General features: G+C 44.3%; 1 protein-coding gene across 2 annotated transcripts in view; it reads left to right on the top strand.

Annotated features, from left to right (window-relative positions):
- The window catches only part of CMTM8 (CKLF like MARVEL transmembrane domain containing 8), a 67815-nt gene that overhangs the window by 18537 nt on the left and 33947 nt on the right, over nucleotides 1-15331 (top strand). The window contains exon 1 of one of the 2 annotated variants that reach the window (XM_074345356.1): nucleotides 9761-13199. The exons of the other annotated variant lie outside the window; for it this stretch is intronic. Coding sequence (XP_074201457.1) covers nucleotides 13065-13199 — 135 coding nt within the window. The 5' untranslated portion in view covers nucleotides 9761-13064. Of the gene's footprint in view, nucleotides 1-9760; nucleotides 13200-15331 lie in introns of those variants that run through there. 2 annotated transcript variants of the gene reach the window in all.

Below are 15331 nucleotides of genomic sequence, written 5' to 3'. Positions count from 1 at the left end.
AGAGGGAACCACTGTCCGGGCTTTGTATTATGTGAAGTTTGTATTCTGGTCATCGCTTGGCCTTGACTTATTTCGAACTTTACAAAATATAGAAGCACAGAATATTTTCTCCTGTGACTTGGTACTTTGATTCATCATTCAGTGTTTTCCATGTTGCTCCATGAGGTTGTTCACTAACTTTCACCATTGTACTGCGTTCCGTTATGTGAGGGTACTGTTACCTGCCTCATCTGTGCTGATGACCACCTGGGTTGCCAGGTTTTAGATGGATTACATTTTCCCTTTTGCATTTCTCATTTTTTTTCTTTCTCCTATCTGTTTGGAAGTGATGCTCTCTCTGCTCTTTTTGTTGATTCCCTAGCTGTTGTGACGTGCATGCTTCCTCTGTCACATAGACATTTTCACCCCCATGTCAGTATTCTTACCCTGCTCTTAAACAAAAACGAAGACCTCAGAACTCTGGCTCAGATGACATCCCTCACAACTGAAAATATGTCTAGCCGTTTAGTGCTGTGCTCTTTTCCACCTGCATGATGAGCATTCTTCCACTCGTTGTAGACAGTCAACAGTTTACTTTTACCCCCAGCCACATGGTTGCCTGACATCTTTGCTCACTGTTCCGTCTAACATCTCAGACCTCCCATCTGTTTGTGTTTTTCTGAAAATCTTTTTTTTCCTCATCCTTGAAAGATAATTAGACAGAATTCTAAACTGACAGTCATTTTTGTCTCAGTTCATTGAAGGTATCTTTCTTTTCTCTTGCTGGTTTCCATGGTTGCTGTCCAAGTTGGCAGTCAGATTGTAATGCCATTCCTTTTTAATTGAGCTGCTTTTGCCTTTAAAATTGCCTTTGCCTTTATATACAGCAACTCACTGTGACAGATGTAGCTGAGGATTTCTTTTTATTTATCCTTGGGTTTATTGGGGATTCTTGAATCCAATTACTGATCTTTCAACAATATTGGAAAATTCTCAGCCACTATTGAAATTCAGCCACTCTTGAAATGTCGAAAGTATTGCTTTTCTCATTTTATTTCGTCTCTTTCTGAAACTCTAATTAAATATGTATTAGATCCTCACATTGTCTGCCGTGTCTTTTAAAATTGGTAATTTCCAACTCTGTGTTCCTGGGCTGATATGACATATATATATTTATGTATCAATCTTACTGCTATATCTTCCACTTTAACAACTCTCTCTTTAGCTGTTAAATTCATACACTCAGATTTTAATTACAGTTCTTTCACGTTTCTAGAAATTCCTTTTCAGATCTACTGTCCTCATCGTTGTCTGCATAGACTCAGACCCAACCCAAATGAGAGACTAAACTGAAAGTCAGATTTTTCCCCCTTCTCCCAGTTGCCAAGATTGAGATAGCTGTTATTTTGCTGTGGCCTCTGGACAGAAGGTTTCTCATCCGCCCTCACATTGACGGGATGGCCTTCTAAGATCCCGGCTTTACATGTGGGTTTCCTGTTAGACTTTTCATTTTGGGCAGGCCCTTGGGTTTAATTATCTCCTACCATCTGGCGTCAAGAGGTAAGCTTGGCAAAGGATTGGAATAGAATTTTCTTAAAGAAAATATACAAAGAGCCAATAAGGATATGAAAAGATGCTCTTATATTATTAGTTTTTAGAAAAATGCAAATCAAAACCACAGTGAGACTCCAGTTCACACCCACTAGGATGTAGTTAAAAGGACAGACAAGAACAAGTATTGGCAAGAATGGGGAGAAACTGAGACCCTCACATCTTGCTGTTAGGATTGTAGAATGGTGCAGCCCCTTGGAAAATAATTTGGCAATTCCTGAAAATGAAAAACAAAGAAAGCATATTCCATTCCTAGATATATACCCCGAAGAAGGTAATGAAACATGTTTCCACACACAAAAAACTTCCATGAATGTTCACTGCAGCATTATTATAATTGCCAAAAGGTGGAAACCCAACCAGTGGATGACTGGACAAGCAAAACAGGGTATATCCATGAAAGTGAATATTATTTGGCAATAAAAAGGAATCAAGTACTGATGCAGGCTGCAACACAGACCATAGAAAGCATGATGATAAGTGAAAGAAGCCGGTCGCAAAAGATCACATATTGTGGGATTCCATCTATGTGAAGTGTCCAGAATAAGTAACTCCATAGAAGCAGGAAGTAGATTAGTGCTTGCCAGGGGCTGGGGGGCAGAGAAGAATCAGGAGTAGCCGCTGGTGGGTGTGGGGTTTCTTTTTGCGATGATGAAAATGTTCTGAAATTAGATGCTTGTGATGGTTGCACAGTTCTGTGACTATACTAAAAGTCACTGAATTGTATACATTAAAAAGGGGACTTTTATGGTATATGAATTAGACCAAAAAATTGTCTTAAAAAATGTGGAAGCTCAAGGTCCCCACGAAGGGTTAAAAACTCTCAGCATGAAAACTAGCTTTGGCGTTCCGACTACCCCCCAGGATTCCCGTTTTATTTCGTTTTAGGTCTCATAGGGTTCCTTCTTTTTGTGCCAGCTCAGCCACATGTTTTAAAATGTTCTGTAGTTAATCCATACTTGTTTCGTTTGGGAGGATACCCAGCCTGTCATATCACCAGAAATGAAAGGCAGAATCCCCTAAATTTAAAAAAAAAGTTCAAGTTGTTAAGGAAAGTGATGAGAATGAGAACCCCTGATCCATTCACAGGGATTTCTCATGTGAAGATCCTGCTTCATCCTTCCTCCCTGTCTGTCTACTTAATATTTTTATGGAACCGTTTAGTAGGCTGCAAACATCATGACCCCAAATACCCCAAATATTTTAGGATGCCTCTCCCAAGGGCAAGGATGTTCTCCTGTGTAACTGCAGTATAACAATCAAGTTTGTCAGATTTATCCTTGGTCCTGAGACAGCCCATACTCAGGTTTTACCAATTGTGCCTGTAGTGTTGTTTATATCAGCTTTTTCCCCCGATCAAGTTATAGTCCAGAATCTCACATTGCATTTAGTTGTCCTGTCTCCTGAGTGTCCTCTACCCGGAACAGTTCCTCAGGCTTTTTGTCGTCCATGACCGTGACAGTTTTGAAGAATCCAGGAGAGTCGTGTTGGGGAATGCTGCTTGAGCTGGGCTTGCCTGATGGTCCCCTGAACGCAGATTCAGGTCATCTGTTGTGGGAAGACGCCGGAAGCAGTGTGCGTTTCTCGTAGTGGGCTGCCAGTGTGTCTCGAGATGAGTGACTAACCTGAATCCCTTTCCTGAAAAGCAAAATATGGCGTATTTCTAAGCAGAGATGGTAACTGAATTTGGAGCCAAACAGATCTGGCTTTCAGGCTTGTCGCTGCTCCTGTGAGTTCTGTGATGGTAAGCAGAATATTTGACATTCTGAAGCCATCTGTAAAACACACCTAATAATACCTACTTCTTGAGATCATTGAAAAATGAAATGCAAGTCGTGTAAATTGTTTAGCACAGTGACGGCCACAGTACGAACACAGAACTGTTGTTTTGGGGCCAGGCGATGTTACCCTCGGGGCCTCCCTCTCCCTTGAGGGTATTGTTGGAATTACTCAGAACCGCAGTGTCTCTGTGTGAGGAGCCCAGCGGCCTCTGGTACACCTGTGTCAATTCGCAACAAGCCCATGTTCTCTTGGTCTTCTCTGCCTTCTTGCCCACCTTCTCCCCCCCTCGCTGTTCACACCGCCAGTGTCCGTAAGTAGCCTGCTTGCCCAAGTGTTGGATTGGTTTCAGGTGCCGACCAGAGATGGGGGCTGGAGCTCTTGGCGACTGCAAACTGACCTCCCACCCTATTCTAATTCTGTTTTGTCACCCCTTCCTCCCCGATTACGCACCCTCCTCACCTCCAAGTCCTCCTGCCTCTATTATGCAGGGAAACCCTCCCCAGCTCCTACCTCTAAACTTGTGTGTCTTAACCCAGAGAGGGCAGCACGGAACTAGGAACCAGCTCTGTATATAAATAGGAACGTCGTCTTTTATAATGTGATTTTTTTGTTCTGTTCGTGGCGCTACTCATTTGCAACAGTAATTACACTGCAGTAAGCTATTTCTCTTATCGTTACATCAGCTTGCAAAGACCTCACGTGGTCTGCACCTGTGTGAGTGAGACCTGGATGGTGTCACTGCCTCCAGGCGGTGATAGGAGTTGCCTCTGGCGAACCGTGGACCTTGGGTGGATGATTCACCTGAATTCCCGGGGAGGAGGGTCGCTCAGCTGAAGCTGCGTCACATAGGAGATTACCTTTAGGACCACTACCTGGGGTCCTGCCCCATGTGATGCTGCTTAGGTTGTCTTCCGTAGCCTGTCTGGGTGGCGGATCCTGCAGGATCATTGTTGGATGGGGCACCCTTGGTTTCTCATGCCGCCTCCCAGCTCCTTCTCCAAGGAGCCGTCCGTCTGGGTGAACTTGTTTGGTGAGGCTTCCAGACCTCTCGTACGAAACTGAGGGATGCCTTTTTCACCTTCTGTTTCTTGCGCAGATGGGTGACATTTCCATGATACTGTTGTCCATCCCTGTCTCATGAGAAATTCTTTAACCTTGAAAGGAAGGGGGAAGGGAGAGAGAGAAAGGGAAGCATTCATCCTGGAAAGGCTGCTGGTATCCAGGGGGGCCCTGCTGGGTGGGCTGCAGGCTGTGAGACCCCCTGGCGGCTGCTGACCTACAGGTGTGGGCAGCCGCGGCTCCAGGGGGCAGAGCTGTCCTGGCAGCTGCACTTGAGGGTGACAAGAGCTTGTCTGAACTTTCCTGTGTTGCCCAAACATGCAGGATTCTGAATATCTTGTCACTGTTCTCACCCTAAATTATGGTATTTGTTCTAATAAAAAGTCTTTGTTTCAGAGAAGCCTGTGGAACAGAGGTGAGACTGGCACTCAGACCAGTTTTGTTGAGAATCAGAATTCATTGTCAAAGGTGGGAGCGTATAGCTCAGTGGTAGAGCACGTGCTTAGCATGCATGAGGTCCTGGGTTCAATCCCTAGCACCTCCATTAAAACAATAAAATATAAATAAAAATAAATAAATCTAATTGCCTCCCCCCAAATTTTTTAAAATAAACTAAAAATTAAAAAAAAATTCATTGTCAATACGTAAAAGTCAGATATTACAAGAAAATACGGATTTCCACGTTCTCTTGGAAAACTGGAGACCGGCACAACAGTGGGCCACAATCCCTCAGGGCAGTGATCCTTCGGAACCAAAAGTGGCCACCTCTGACCGTAAGGGTGTGAGTCAAATGCGTGTTTGACTGTTGGGACAAAGACCAAGATAAGGGGCTTAAACCAGGCAGGAACTTGTTTTTCTCACATTGAGCAAGTCACAGCGCTGCTTGCCCAGAGCAGATGTGACGGCTCCAAAGTGCCAGAGACCCGGCTGCTTCTGTCTGGTTTTCTCTCTGTCCTCCACAGTGGGTTCCTGCTTGTGGTCCCAGTTGCTGCTTTGTTTCCCACCATCATGTCTGTTCCAGGCTCCAGGAGGAGGGGGAGTGGAGGATGCACCCCTTCAAGACTATCCTGGACCTTGCAGGTTTCATTTCTTGTCTGCTGCCTGGCATGTACTGGGGTAGCCACGTCTGGCTGCACATCAGGCTGGGAAATGTGTCCATCTGCACGGCCATGTGCATCGCTAAAACCCACTTCTTAATAGAGGAGGTGAGAGTGGGTCCTGTGGATAACTGGCGTTCTACACCGGGACAGGCCTCGTGTTCACCTTCTGCAGCCGTTCACCCTCTCCAGTCTTCTTATGACTGAGGCCACAAGTCATTGCTATTCATTGCCTTATCCCCAGTGTGTTTCACTTTTTCGCTTATTTACATTACCTGCTTGGTCCCAGTAGACATTCGAGGCTGCTCTCTCAGCTGTGCCCTGATAATTCCAGCACTTCTTCAGGCTTTTACACTGCTGTTGCCTCTCTTTAGAATTTCCTTCCCTTCCCAGATTGAGTTCTTTCTCCTTTGTCCCATCCTAATACACAAGCTGCTAATTCTACATGGTACCTTTATATACTTGATGCCTGACAAAGAACCTGGTACATAATAGACTAATGATCAGTACCATTTACTGGGTGTTCAGAGAAAGACACTTTCTAGAACTTTCATAAACATTTTTAATACATGTGAAACAGTGTATTAGTCATGGCCTTTCCAGTGGCAGAAGATGGAAACTTGACCCAGACCAACTTGAACAATAACAGAAAGGAGGAACATTTATTGGTTAATGTATCTGAGAAGTAGAAGTGTGGGTCTCCCTTCAGGTATGGCTGGATCCAGGAGCTCAGATGATAGCAGACTCAGTCCCTCTCCATCTCTTGGCCATGCTTTCTTTTGTGTAGACTTTGTTCTCAAGGAGGCTTCTTTGCATGGTGACAAAGATGCCACCCACAGTTTTATATTATTTTTATAGTTACTGATACCAGGGGGGAAGAAGGAACATGAATCTTTTTCTTCATAGAGGTAACAAAGTGCTGGAGGAAGTCTCTCATTGACCTGTCTTATGTCGTATGGCCATTCCTGGTCCAATCAGTATGGCCAAAGACATAGAGTACCTTGACTACACCTGGGTCATCTGTTCACCTCTGGTACCAGGGGTGGAGTCAACCCCACTCAAATTACATTGCAGAAAAAGTAGATCTCCAAGGATAGGGAAAATAGGCAAAAACATGTTCCACGTTTGGAACTACCCTTACCCCATTTTACAGATAAAGCAACTGAGGCTAAAAGAGGTTATTGTGACTTCAGGTCACAACCAGGAAGTGGAATAAGTGAGATTCAACCCAGATCTTTCTGACTCCAAATGGTTGGCTTTTAGTTTACTGCCTTCAGCTGTTTCTGGAGTGAATGATCCTGGAGCTTCTGTCTGTGTGTGGGGAGAACTCTGAGGTTTGATGCTCCTGTGTGTGGCATTCAGGATATGGAAATGTCTTAGGACCCCAGCCTGGAAGGATTCTGTGTAGAGGGACAGATGTAGCCATCAGCTCTGTTTTCCCTGGAATACATCTGGTGGCTCTACCTGAAAACACTCTCCTGGGCCAGCAAAAGAACTCACTTCACATTAATGAAAGTATGAGGAGTCAGGTAGCTGGATTCTCAAAACATTTCAGTTATTTTAGCAGATGCATTCTCATCCAAGGTGTTATTACCTGCAAGGGAGTGAAAACTGGCTCCTGGTGGGGAGGGCAAAAAAAAAATCTTACTCTTTTTATATAGAAGTGCATGTGTACCTATAGTGCGTAAATAGATACATGGTTTATCTGTGGTATTTTTAATATAGTTTTATTTAGCTACAATGTACATGCCATAAAATCCACCTGTTTTTAAGTGTGCAGTTCAGTGTTTTTTAGTAAATTTACAGTTTTTTTTTAATTGAAGTGTAGTTATTTTCAATATTGTGTTTCAGGTGTATAGCAAAGTGATTCAGTTATACATATATATTTATTTTAGATTATTTTCCATTATAGGTTATTACAAGATAGTGACTGTTGTTCCCTGTGCTCTACAGCAAATCCTTGTTGCTTATCTAGTTTATCTATAGTAGTCTGTATCTGTTAATTCTGTACTCCTAATTTATCGCTCCCCACACACACACCTTTCCCTTAGGTAAGTTTGTTTTCTATGTCTGTGAGTGTTGTTAAAAATTACATGAGGAAACTGTTCTGTGATGGAACCCTTCTTGGAAACAACAGCAAATTTCTCCTCAGGGTTACATGTGCCTCCGGTTGTCACTCTTTTTCTCTACTCCTCTTTGCAGCAAAACTTCTTGGAAACTTGTCTTTGTTTCCTGACTAATTCGTCTCCTCCCAATTGCTCTTATTAAAAATTGAATTATAATTGACATACAATGTCAGATTAGTTTCAGGCATGTAGCATACTGGCTCAGTATTTTATATGTTATGAAATGCTCACCGCAGTAAATGTAGCTACCATCTGCCACCGTACACAGTTATCACAATAGTACTGACTGTATTCCTGATGCTGTACATTACACCTGTGACTTACTTATTTTATAACTGGAACTTTATACTTCTTAATCCCCTTCACCTGTTTTGCCCGTCCCTCCTGGCAGCCACCAGTTTGTTCTCTAATCTCTGAGTATTTTTCTGTTTTGTTTGTTAGATTCTCCATAAGAGTGAAATCACGTGGCATTTGTCTTTCTGTGTCTAACTTACTTCACTTAGCATAATGCCCTAGATCGATCCATGTTGCCACAGAGGGCAAGATTTCATTCTTTTTATGACTGAATTATTCCTCTGTAAAAAACATACACACACATCTTCTTTATCCAGTCATCTGCTGGTGGACACTTAGGTTGTTTCCGTATCTTGGCTATTGTAAATAATGCTGTAATGAACATTGGGGTGCACATATCTTTTCAAATGAGTGTTTTCATTTTTCTTTGGATAAATACCCAGAATTGGAATTGCTTGACCATATGGTAATTATATTTTTAATTTTGGGAGGAACCTCCACACAATTTTCCATAGTGGCTGCACCAGTTTTTCATTCCTCCAACAGCACCACAAGGGTTTCCTTTCCTCAGCATCCTTGCCAGCACTTGTTATTTCTTGTCTTTTTGATGATCACCATTCTGACATGTGTGAGGTGGTATCTAATTGTGGTTTTGATTTGCATTTCCCTGATGATTAGTGATGTTGAACATCTTTTCATGTGCCTTTTGGTCTTCCATATGTCTTTGGAAAAATACCTATTTGGGTCTTCTGCCCATTTTTGAAATTGGGGTTTTTTTTTATGTTAAGTTGTATAAGTTCTTTGTATATTTTGGAGATCAACCCCTTATCAGATACATTGTTTGCAAATACCTTCTCCCATTCAGTAGGTTGCCCTTCCATGTTTTTGGTGGTTTCCTTTGCTGTGCAAAAGCTTTCTAGTTGACTGCAGTCCCGTTTTTTTTAAAAAAATACTTTTGCTTTTGTTATTCTTGCCTGAGGCGACATATCCAGACAAATACTAAGGCTGATGTCAAAGAGCTTTGTTGAGAGTTATCATAAATGGATGTTGAATTCTGTCAAATTCTTCTGCATCTACTGAGATGATTTTTATCCTTTGTTTTACTTATTAATTTTTTTTTAATTTTGGAGGGGAGGTAATTAGGTTTGTTTGTTTGTTTATTTATTTATATTTGGAGGAGGTACTGGGGATTGTACCCAGGACCTCATGCATGCTAATAAGCATGCACTCTACCACTTGAGCTATACCCTCTCCCCTCTTTCAATGTATTCTTGAATTTGGTTTATTGAGGATATATGCATCTGTGTTCATCAGGGATGGTGGCCTGTCATTTTCCCATTCCATTCACTCTTGAACCCACTCTAGCCCGCCTGCCCCTATCACACCCAGCCAGCTCTGGTCAGGGTCACCAGCGGCGACCACTCTGCCAAAGCCAGAGGTAAATTTTCAGTCCTCATCTTACTGAACCTGTGTGCTACAGACGCAGCTGACCACTCCCTTTTCCTTTGAATAGCTTCTTTTCTTGGCTTTGGGGTTACTATCCTAAATTTGTTCTCTCTTATCTCACACCGTTAGTTTATGGCCAGAAAACAATGCCCTGGCTACTGGGTGTGCCTTTGGTGTATTTTTAGAAACTCCATTTGTAATTATTCACTGGGTATTTTATTTGTAGCCCACTTCTTTCTAAAAGGCTTTGAAGAAGCTCCTAACCCCCACGCAGACATACACTTACATTGAACAAAACAGTAGTGGGACAATCTCTGGCTTGGGAGAACAGGAGGAAGCAGGTGGGTGAGCCCCTAGGGGTGAGGTGGGCCCCGGGGATCGCGTGCCTGGCGCTCTCTGCCACCCACGCCTGGATCTTGGGAGGTGGTCCACCCCCGCTGCTGCCCCACTTTGCTGGATCACTCCTCATTTTTTCCCTTTAGTGATCTCCCCGTGTTTTTGATTGAAAAATCTAAGTAACTGATTCTAGGTACTTGGATGGCAGGAATAAGTCAATAAATATTTTATTGAGTTAGTGAATGGCATACAGTTCTCCTTGCTGGAGAGGAAGAAGCCAGTCAGTTGTTTGTGGAAACCTTGATTTGTTTGCCGTTTTTCTGGCTCTCTTTGAGATTCACATAGGCAGTTATATCAGGAATGTTGAGAGTGGTGCCCCTTATCTCGCCCTCAGGTAAACTTGGGAAAAACTTCAGACCCAGGGTTTGTCTGGCCCTTCCTTGCGGAGGGAAAGTTGAAGGCCTGGCACTGCAGGGCAGGGAGGTTTGTAAGGGGGAAGGGGGCGTTTCAGAGTCCCCAACACACACAGTCTGGGCACATAGACTGTCACCTGACCTGAAGGAAACTAAGGACCCTTAGGGCATGTGCAGAACATCCCCTCAAAGTTACTGCTTCCAGGATAGAAGCCAGTATACATGCAGGTGGTGGTTTGGTTTGAAGTTATGTAATATAGTAGTAAGAAGCAGGGGCCTTGCATAGAATTACACATAAATATATACCAAAAAAAGTATATGCAAACATGGATGAATCCTTGTGATTTCTGTAGACTTGTTAAGTGTATTGTGCCTGTATCAGTGTCCTGGTTTTAATGAAGTATTATAGTTCTGTAAAATGCCACTGTTGGGAGAAGCTAGAGTAATGGATACAGAAGCCCTCTCTTGTACTATATTTGCAACTTCTAATGAGTCTGCAATTCAAAATAAAGGGTGTTTTTTTTGGTGGTGGTTGTTTTTTTTAAAGCAGGGACACTGACAACAGAGCTGACTTCAATCTCACTACCCTGTGCTGAGTGGTGACTCTTCTCTTAGCCCTTATCCCGACTGGTAACTACATCTTGTTCTTTGATTTTCTTCCCTTGGGAATATAAACTCCTGGAAAGCAGAAGCCTAGCCAGTGTAGTGAAACAATAAAAAGAAATAAGAAATATAAGGATTGGAGAGAAAGAAAAAAAAAAAGAAAAACTCATCATTCATCGACAAGAGCAAAGAAAAATCTAAGACAGTAGACAAATGATTAGCATTGTAGTGTTCAGCAAGGTTGCTCACCATATAAGATAATTACAAAAGTCATTTCCATTTCTGTACATAAGCAATAAACAGTTTGCAAATATAATTTTTAAAACTTACTACATATGACCTACATAGAACAAAATTCTGAACAAGAAAGCTGTAAATAAAGGCCACGGTTTCTCAACCCCCGTGCTGTTGACATCAGGGCCGGGTAGATCTGTGTCCTGGGGGCCGTCCTGGTCATACGCACCAGCTGCCGGCAGCACCCACCCACCTGACGATCAAAAACCTCTCCAGGCTTTATCAAATGCCTCCGGAGGCAAAAATGTCACAAAGCGGAAAACCACCTCTTTATGCAAGTAGAGGCAAATGTCTTTATTGCCCACCTTTTTCAACTTAAAAGTAGCAATCTCTATACCTGGCTCCTCTTCCTGAGATGTCTGTTTTTACTTTCCCATGTGTAGACATCCCCGCCACCCTGGGTCCGCAGGCCGGGCGTTCCTGGGCGGAGGCGCGGTGATGGGCTGAGCGGGTTCCCTCTCGCGGCCCGGCGCGCAGTCCGCTGCGGTTGAGCCGGGCTCAGTGCGGACGCTTGTTCGTGGTCATGCGTCCTAGGGCAGGTGTGTCTGGGATGGAGCCCCCGAAGTGGGCTTGCTGGGTCAAAGGTAGATACCTCTCATTTTGGTGGCTGTTGCCAGATTTCCCCTCCACGAGAGCCATGCCCGTCAGCAACGATAGGGAGGCCTGTTTCCCCGCGGCCTCACTAGTGCTGGCCTGAACTTTTGGATTCTTGCCGGTGCTCTGTAGGTGACCAGTGCCTTTTGTTTCCAAACAGACCAGCACTGCATTTATTTTAATCCTCTTACTCACCATGAAGGACGAGCTAAGTGGAACTCAGCCTGGTCTCCTTCCCCCGGGGCAGCTGGTGTCTTACACGCATGCGCTTTGCTCCTGCCGCGCCCTCCACCAGGAACACTTCCTCCTCACTTTGAGAGTTTTCATCCTCAGAGGTTGCCAGACACCATCCCTCCTGAGAAACTTTTCCTGATTCTGCTTTGCACCCCTTCCCCAGACGTTTCCTCCTCCTCCGCTTTCCCTGTGGCTTAACTACAGCTGGTTGGTGCTGTTGCCAGCTGTATAGCTGTCACGTTGCCCAGAGTCAGGCGGGCCCCCAGGGTTGGACCCATCTGGTTTTGAATTCCAGCTTTGCCACTTACTGTCTGCAGACTTTGGTCAGATTTCTCAACCTCTCTGAGCCTCAGTTTCCTACCTGCAAAGTGGGAACAACGCTTCCCGCTTATAAGACTGTAGAAAAGAGCAGGAAGAGAACCCACAGAAAGTGTGCAGAGGCAGGCAGGCATTTACTTAATATCGGCTCCCTGACAGCATCCACCCGTTTGTTTTCTCCAGTGTCTTCCACAGTAAATAAAGGTATCACATCTGTTCTTTAAAAAACAAAACTGTTTGTGTAAAGCAAATGGTAACTTAATTCAAAAGTATTTGCGCACCTGTTGTGTTCCAGGCATTGGTCTCAGAACTGAGGATTCAGAGTGGAGAGAGACCTTTGTAGCCTGCACTCAGCTGCAGTGACCCACAATTAGCAGAAGCAAATATCGATACATCTATTTTGTATCATCTCTGAAATCCTGGAGCCCCATCTTTTCTATTAATTGCTTCAAAAATTACTCATTTTTTTTATATTGCACTTTTAAGTTTCTTGGCAGCTGGAATGATGACTGCTCTTTTGAGAAACTGACTTCCTTGGAGCCTTGCATGATGCACGAAACCCAAACCGAAATCAGTTCACGTCTCCTGTCTGCTTACGTCCCTCTGCAGCTCCTTGTGGCCTTCAGGTGCCCTCCAGACTCCTGTGTGGCCTGGCACTGCCTTCCTTTCCAGCCTCGTCTGTTGCCTGGTGGTTTACATACCCCTGAGCCCCCCACACATCCCAGCTATTCTGGACCTTGACCTTATAGAATGCTCCATGGTCTCTCAGCTCTGCTTTCTTGCGCGTGCTGTTCCATTTGCCTGGAATAGTTTCCCATTTGCCTGGAATAGTTTCCTTGCCTCCCTCACCTGTCCATCATTCTTTTGGTCTTTGTTAGATGCAGCTTCCTTCAGGAAGCCGTCCTCCATCTCCCCCTCCCATCTCTTCAGACTGCATTGAAATTGCTGGTTTACTGTCTGGATCTCCCTCACTGCTTGTTCCCCGGGGAGGAGGGCCATCCCTGTCACCAGCGGTGAGTGCGGGACACCCTGACGGGTGGTGGGAGTGTGGAAAGGGCCGTGGACACGTGTTCTCGTGTGTTTTCATTCAGTCCAGCCCCGATGGAACCTGTTTTTCCCTTTGTGGGAATCCAGTTTCCCTTTGCCGCTCCCTGAGACAGGCAGCATGTTCTGCTTCTGGCCCCATGACTGGCCCGTTGACCCGGGAGAGATCACTCACGCTTCTGGAGCATTTATGAAATGACGTTCTGGGGCTGCAGGGTTGCTTAACTTTTGTGGGCTCTGTCGACATTGTTCCATGGGAATGGCACCCTTGGGGTTACAGTGTGCTGTGTTGCTTCAGATACTCCTCGTGGATTTGAGCTTCCATACGTCGGGCCCCCTGCCTTTCTCATCCAACTTTTTCTTGGGAAGAGCAGTGCCTGGTAAAACCACAGAGGGATAGGAGCCACGTGTGCACACCAGTGCTGCGTGCGTTTGTGTGTTGTTGATCCTTGGTCCAGCCAGTAGAGGGCAGCAGAGCAGTCCGCCTAATGTCCACCATTTCATTATTTTAATAATCTGTCCTGAGGATACCTTTTCGTTTATTCCCCATGTACTTGCTCTCAAAAGATGGTTGTTTTTCTGGGAGATTCATGTTGCAGCCACTGGGCAAAGAGAATAAATTTCCCTATGTCGTGTTAGTGTAAAAGTAGTGGGATTACACCATTTCCTCACCTTGAATGGACACAGTCTGGACCAGAACTTTTTTTTTTTTTTTGCAGGGGTTGGAGGGGAGTAATTAGGTATTTATTTATAGGAAGGTACTGGGGATTGAACTCAGGACCTGCTGCATGGTAAACATGTGGTCTACCACTGAGTTATACCCTCCCCCTGAACCAGAACTTTTAACCAGGCCATTCTCTTGGATGAACCCACATTTGTGACTGAAACTCAGCTTGCCGAGTAAACGATGACCTCACCCAGACAGCGCTGTCGCCAGTGTCCGCCCTGTCTGCTGCAGGGGTGGACGCTCCAGGCTGCTGTGTCTGTCTGAAATCCCAGCAGTGTCATGACAGCATCTTGTGCAAAATGGTGATGGTGAATGACAACAATTTCCTCTGTTATTCACCAGCCTTACCTGGAGGGACGTTTAGTTACCAGCTCGTGGTAGTTAAGGAAAAATAAAGTTCTTAAACTCAGAGGGCTTTGGCAGTTTAACTTCAAGGATTGTGTGTAGGAAAATAAGATCTGTATGTGGGAAGAACTTGGGGGAATAGTTCAGGTACTACTTTAAGGACTTGAAGTGTTTCTTTGGGAGGGACCCCTGGATAAGAACAACACTATAAAAGTCAAAGATGAGGAGGAACCCCAGGTTCCCTTGCTCATAGGCTCCCCACAAAATCTCTATAATCTCCTAACTAAAAACTGAATAGTGGAAGATCTAATATATGAGATGTTCAAAAGACAGGTGACATTTTCCTTTTGGAAATCTTTCCTTCTCTTAAAATTTTTTTCAGAACTGTTAGTCTGTTTCCAGGGAAGCCCTAGCTGGGAATTTTCCTTACATCCAGCTACTGCTTATAAAATGAAAACAGTCCTGGTGCTACATTTTATCTGTTCTCCCCTGTCAGCCAGCCCCTCATTACATTGCTAGTTTAAACCTGTCTTGGGTTCACTCCTCAGAGAGTCCTGTGTATCTCCATGGAGAAAAGTCTGTGGATCTGGGCACACAGAGTTAGAGAATGCATGGCGTCATTTCTAAATTTAAGTGTCTCTTCCTTGTTCCCTCCTTTTTGGAGAAGAGTTACTCTGTGTTTTGTACACATGTTGGAGCACTTCAGTTTACCCATAGCAATGTTTACCCATAGGAATGCCAGGATTCTGTCCAGCTTGGCTGTTTCTACATTACAGGTAGGGTTTTCTTCTTCAGGACTTACTGACCCAAGGGGAGAAAGACAGTAAACTGTTAAAAAGGCATTTTTAAGAAAAGTTTATCCAAAACCTAAAAATAAGACAAAAAGAGATTACTGAGTGCCCTTGCAGTATCCTACTAAGACGTTGTCTAACCAGCCTCCCAAAGATCATGTGATGTTCTAGGGCAGAAGTCAGCAATTTTTTCCTGTCAAGTGCCACATAGTAAATATCTTAGGCTTTGCAGGCTGTT

This window comes from Camelus bactrianus, chromosome 17 (assembly GCF_048773025.1).
Source record: "Camelus bactrianus isolate YW-2024 breed Bactrian camel chromosome 17, ASM4877302v1, whole genome shotgun sequence".
NCBI classification, from domain to species: Eukaryota; Metazoa; Chordata; class Mammalia; order Artiodactyla; family Camelidae; genus Camelus; species Camelus bactrianus.
The sequence above is the reverse complement of the archived record's forward strand: the minus strand, read 5'-3'. Positions and strand labels throughout refer to the sequence as shown.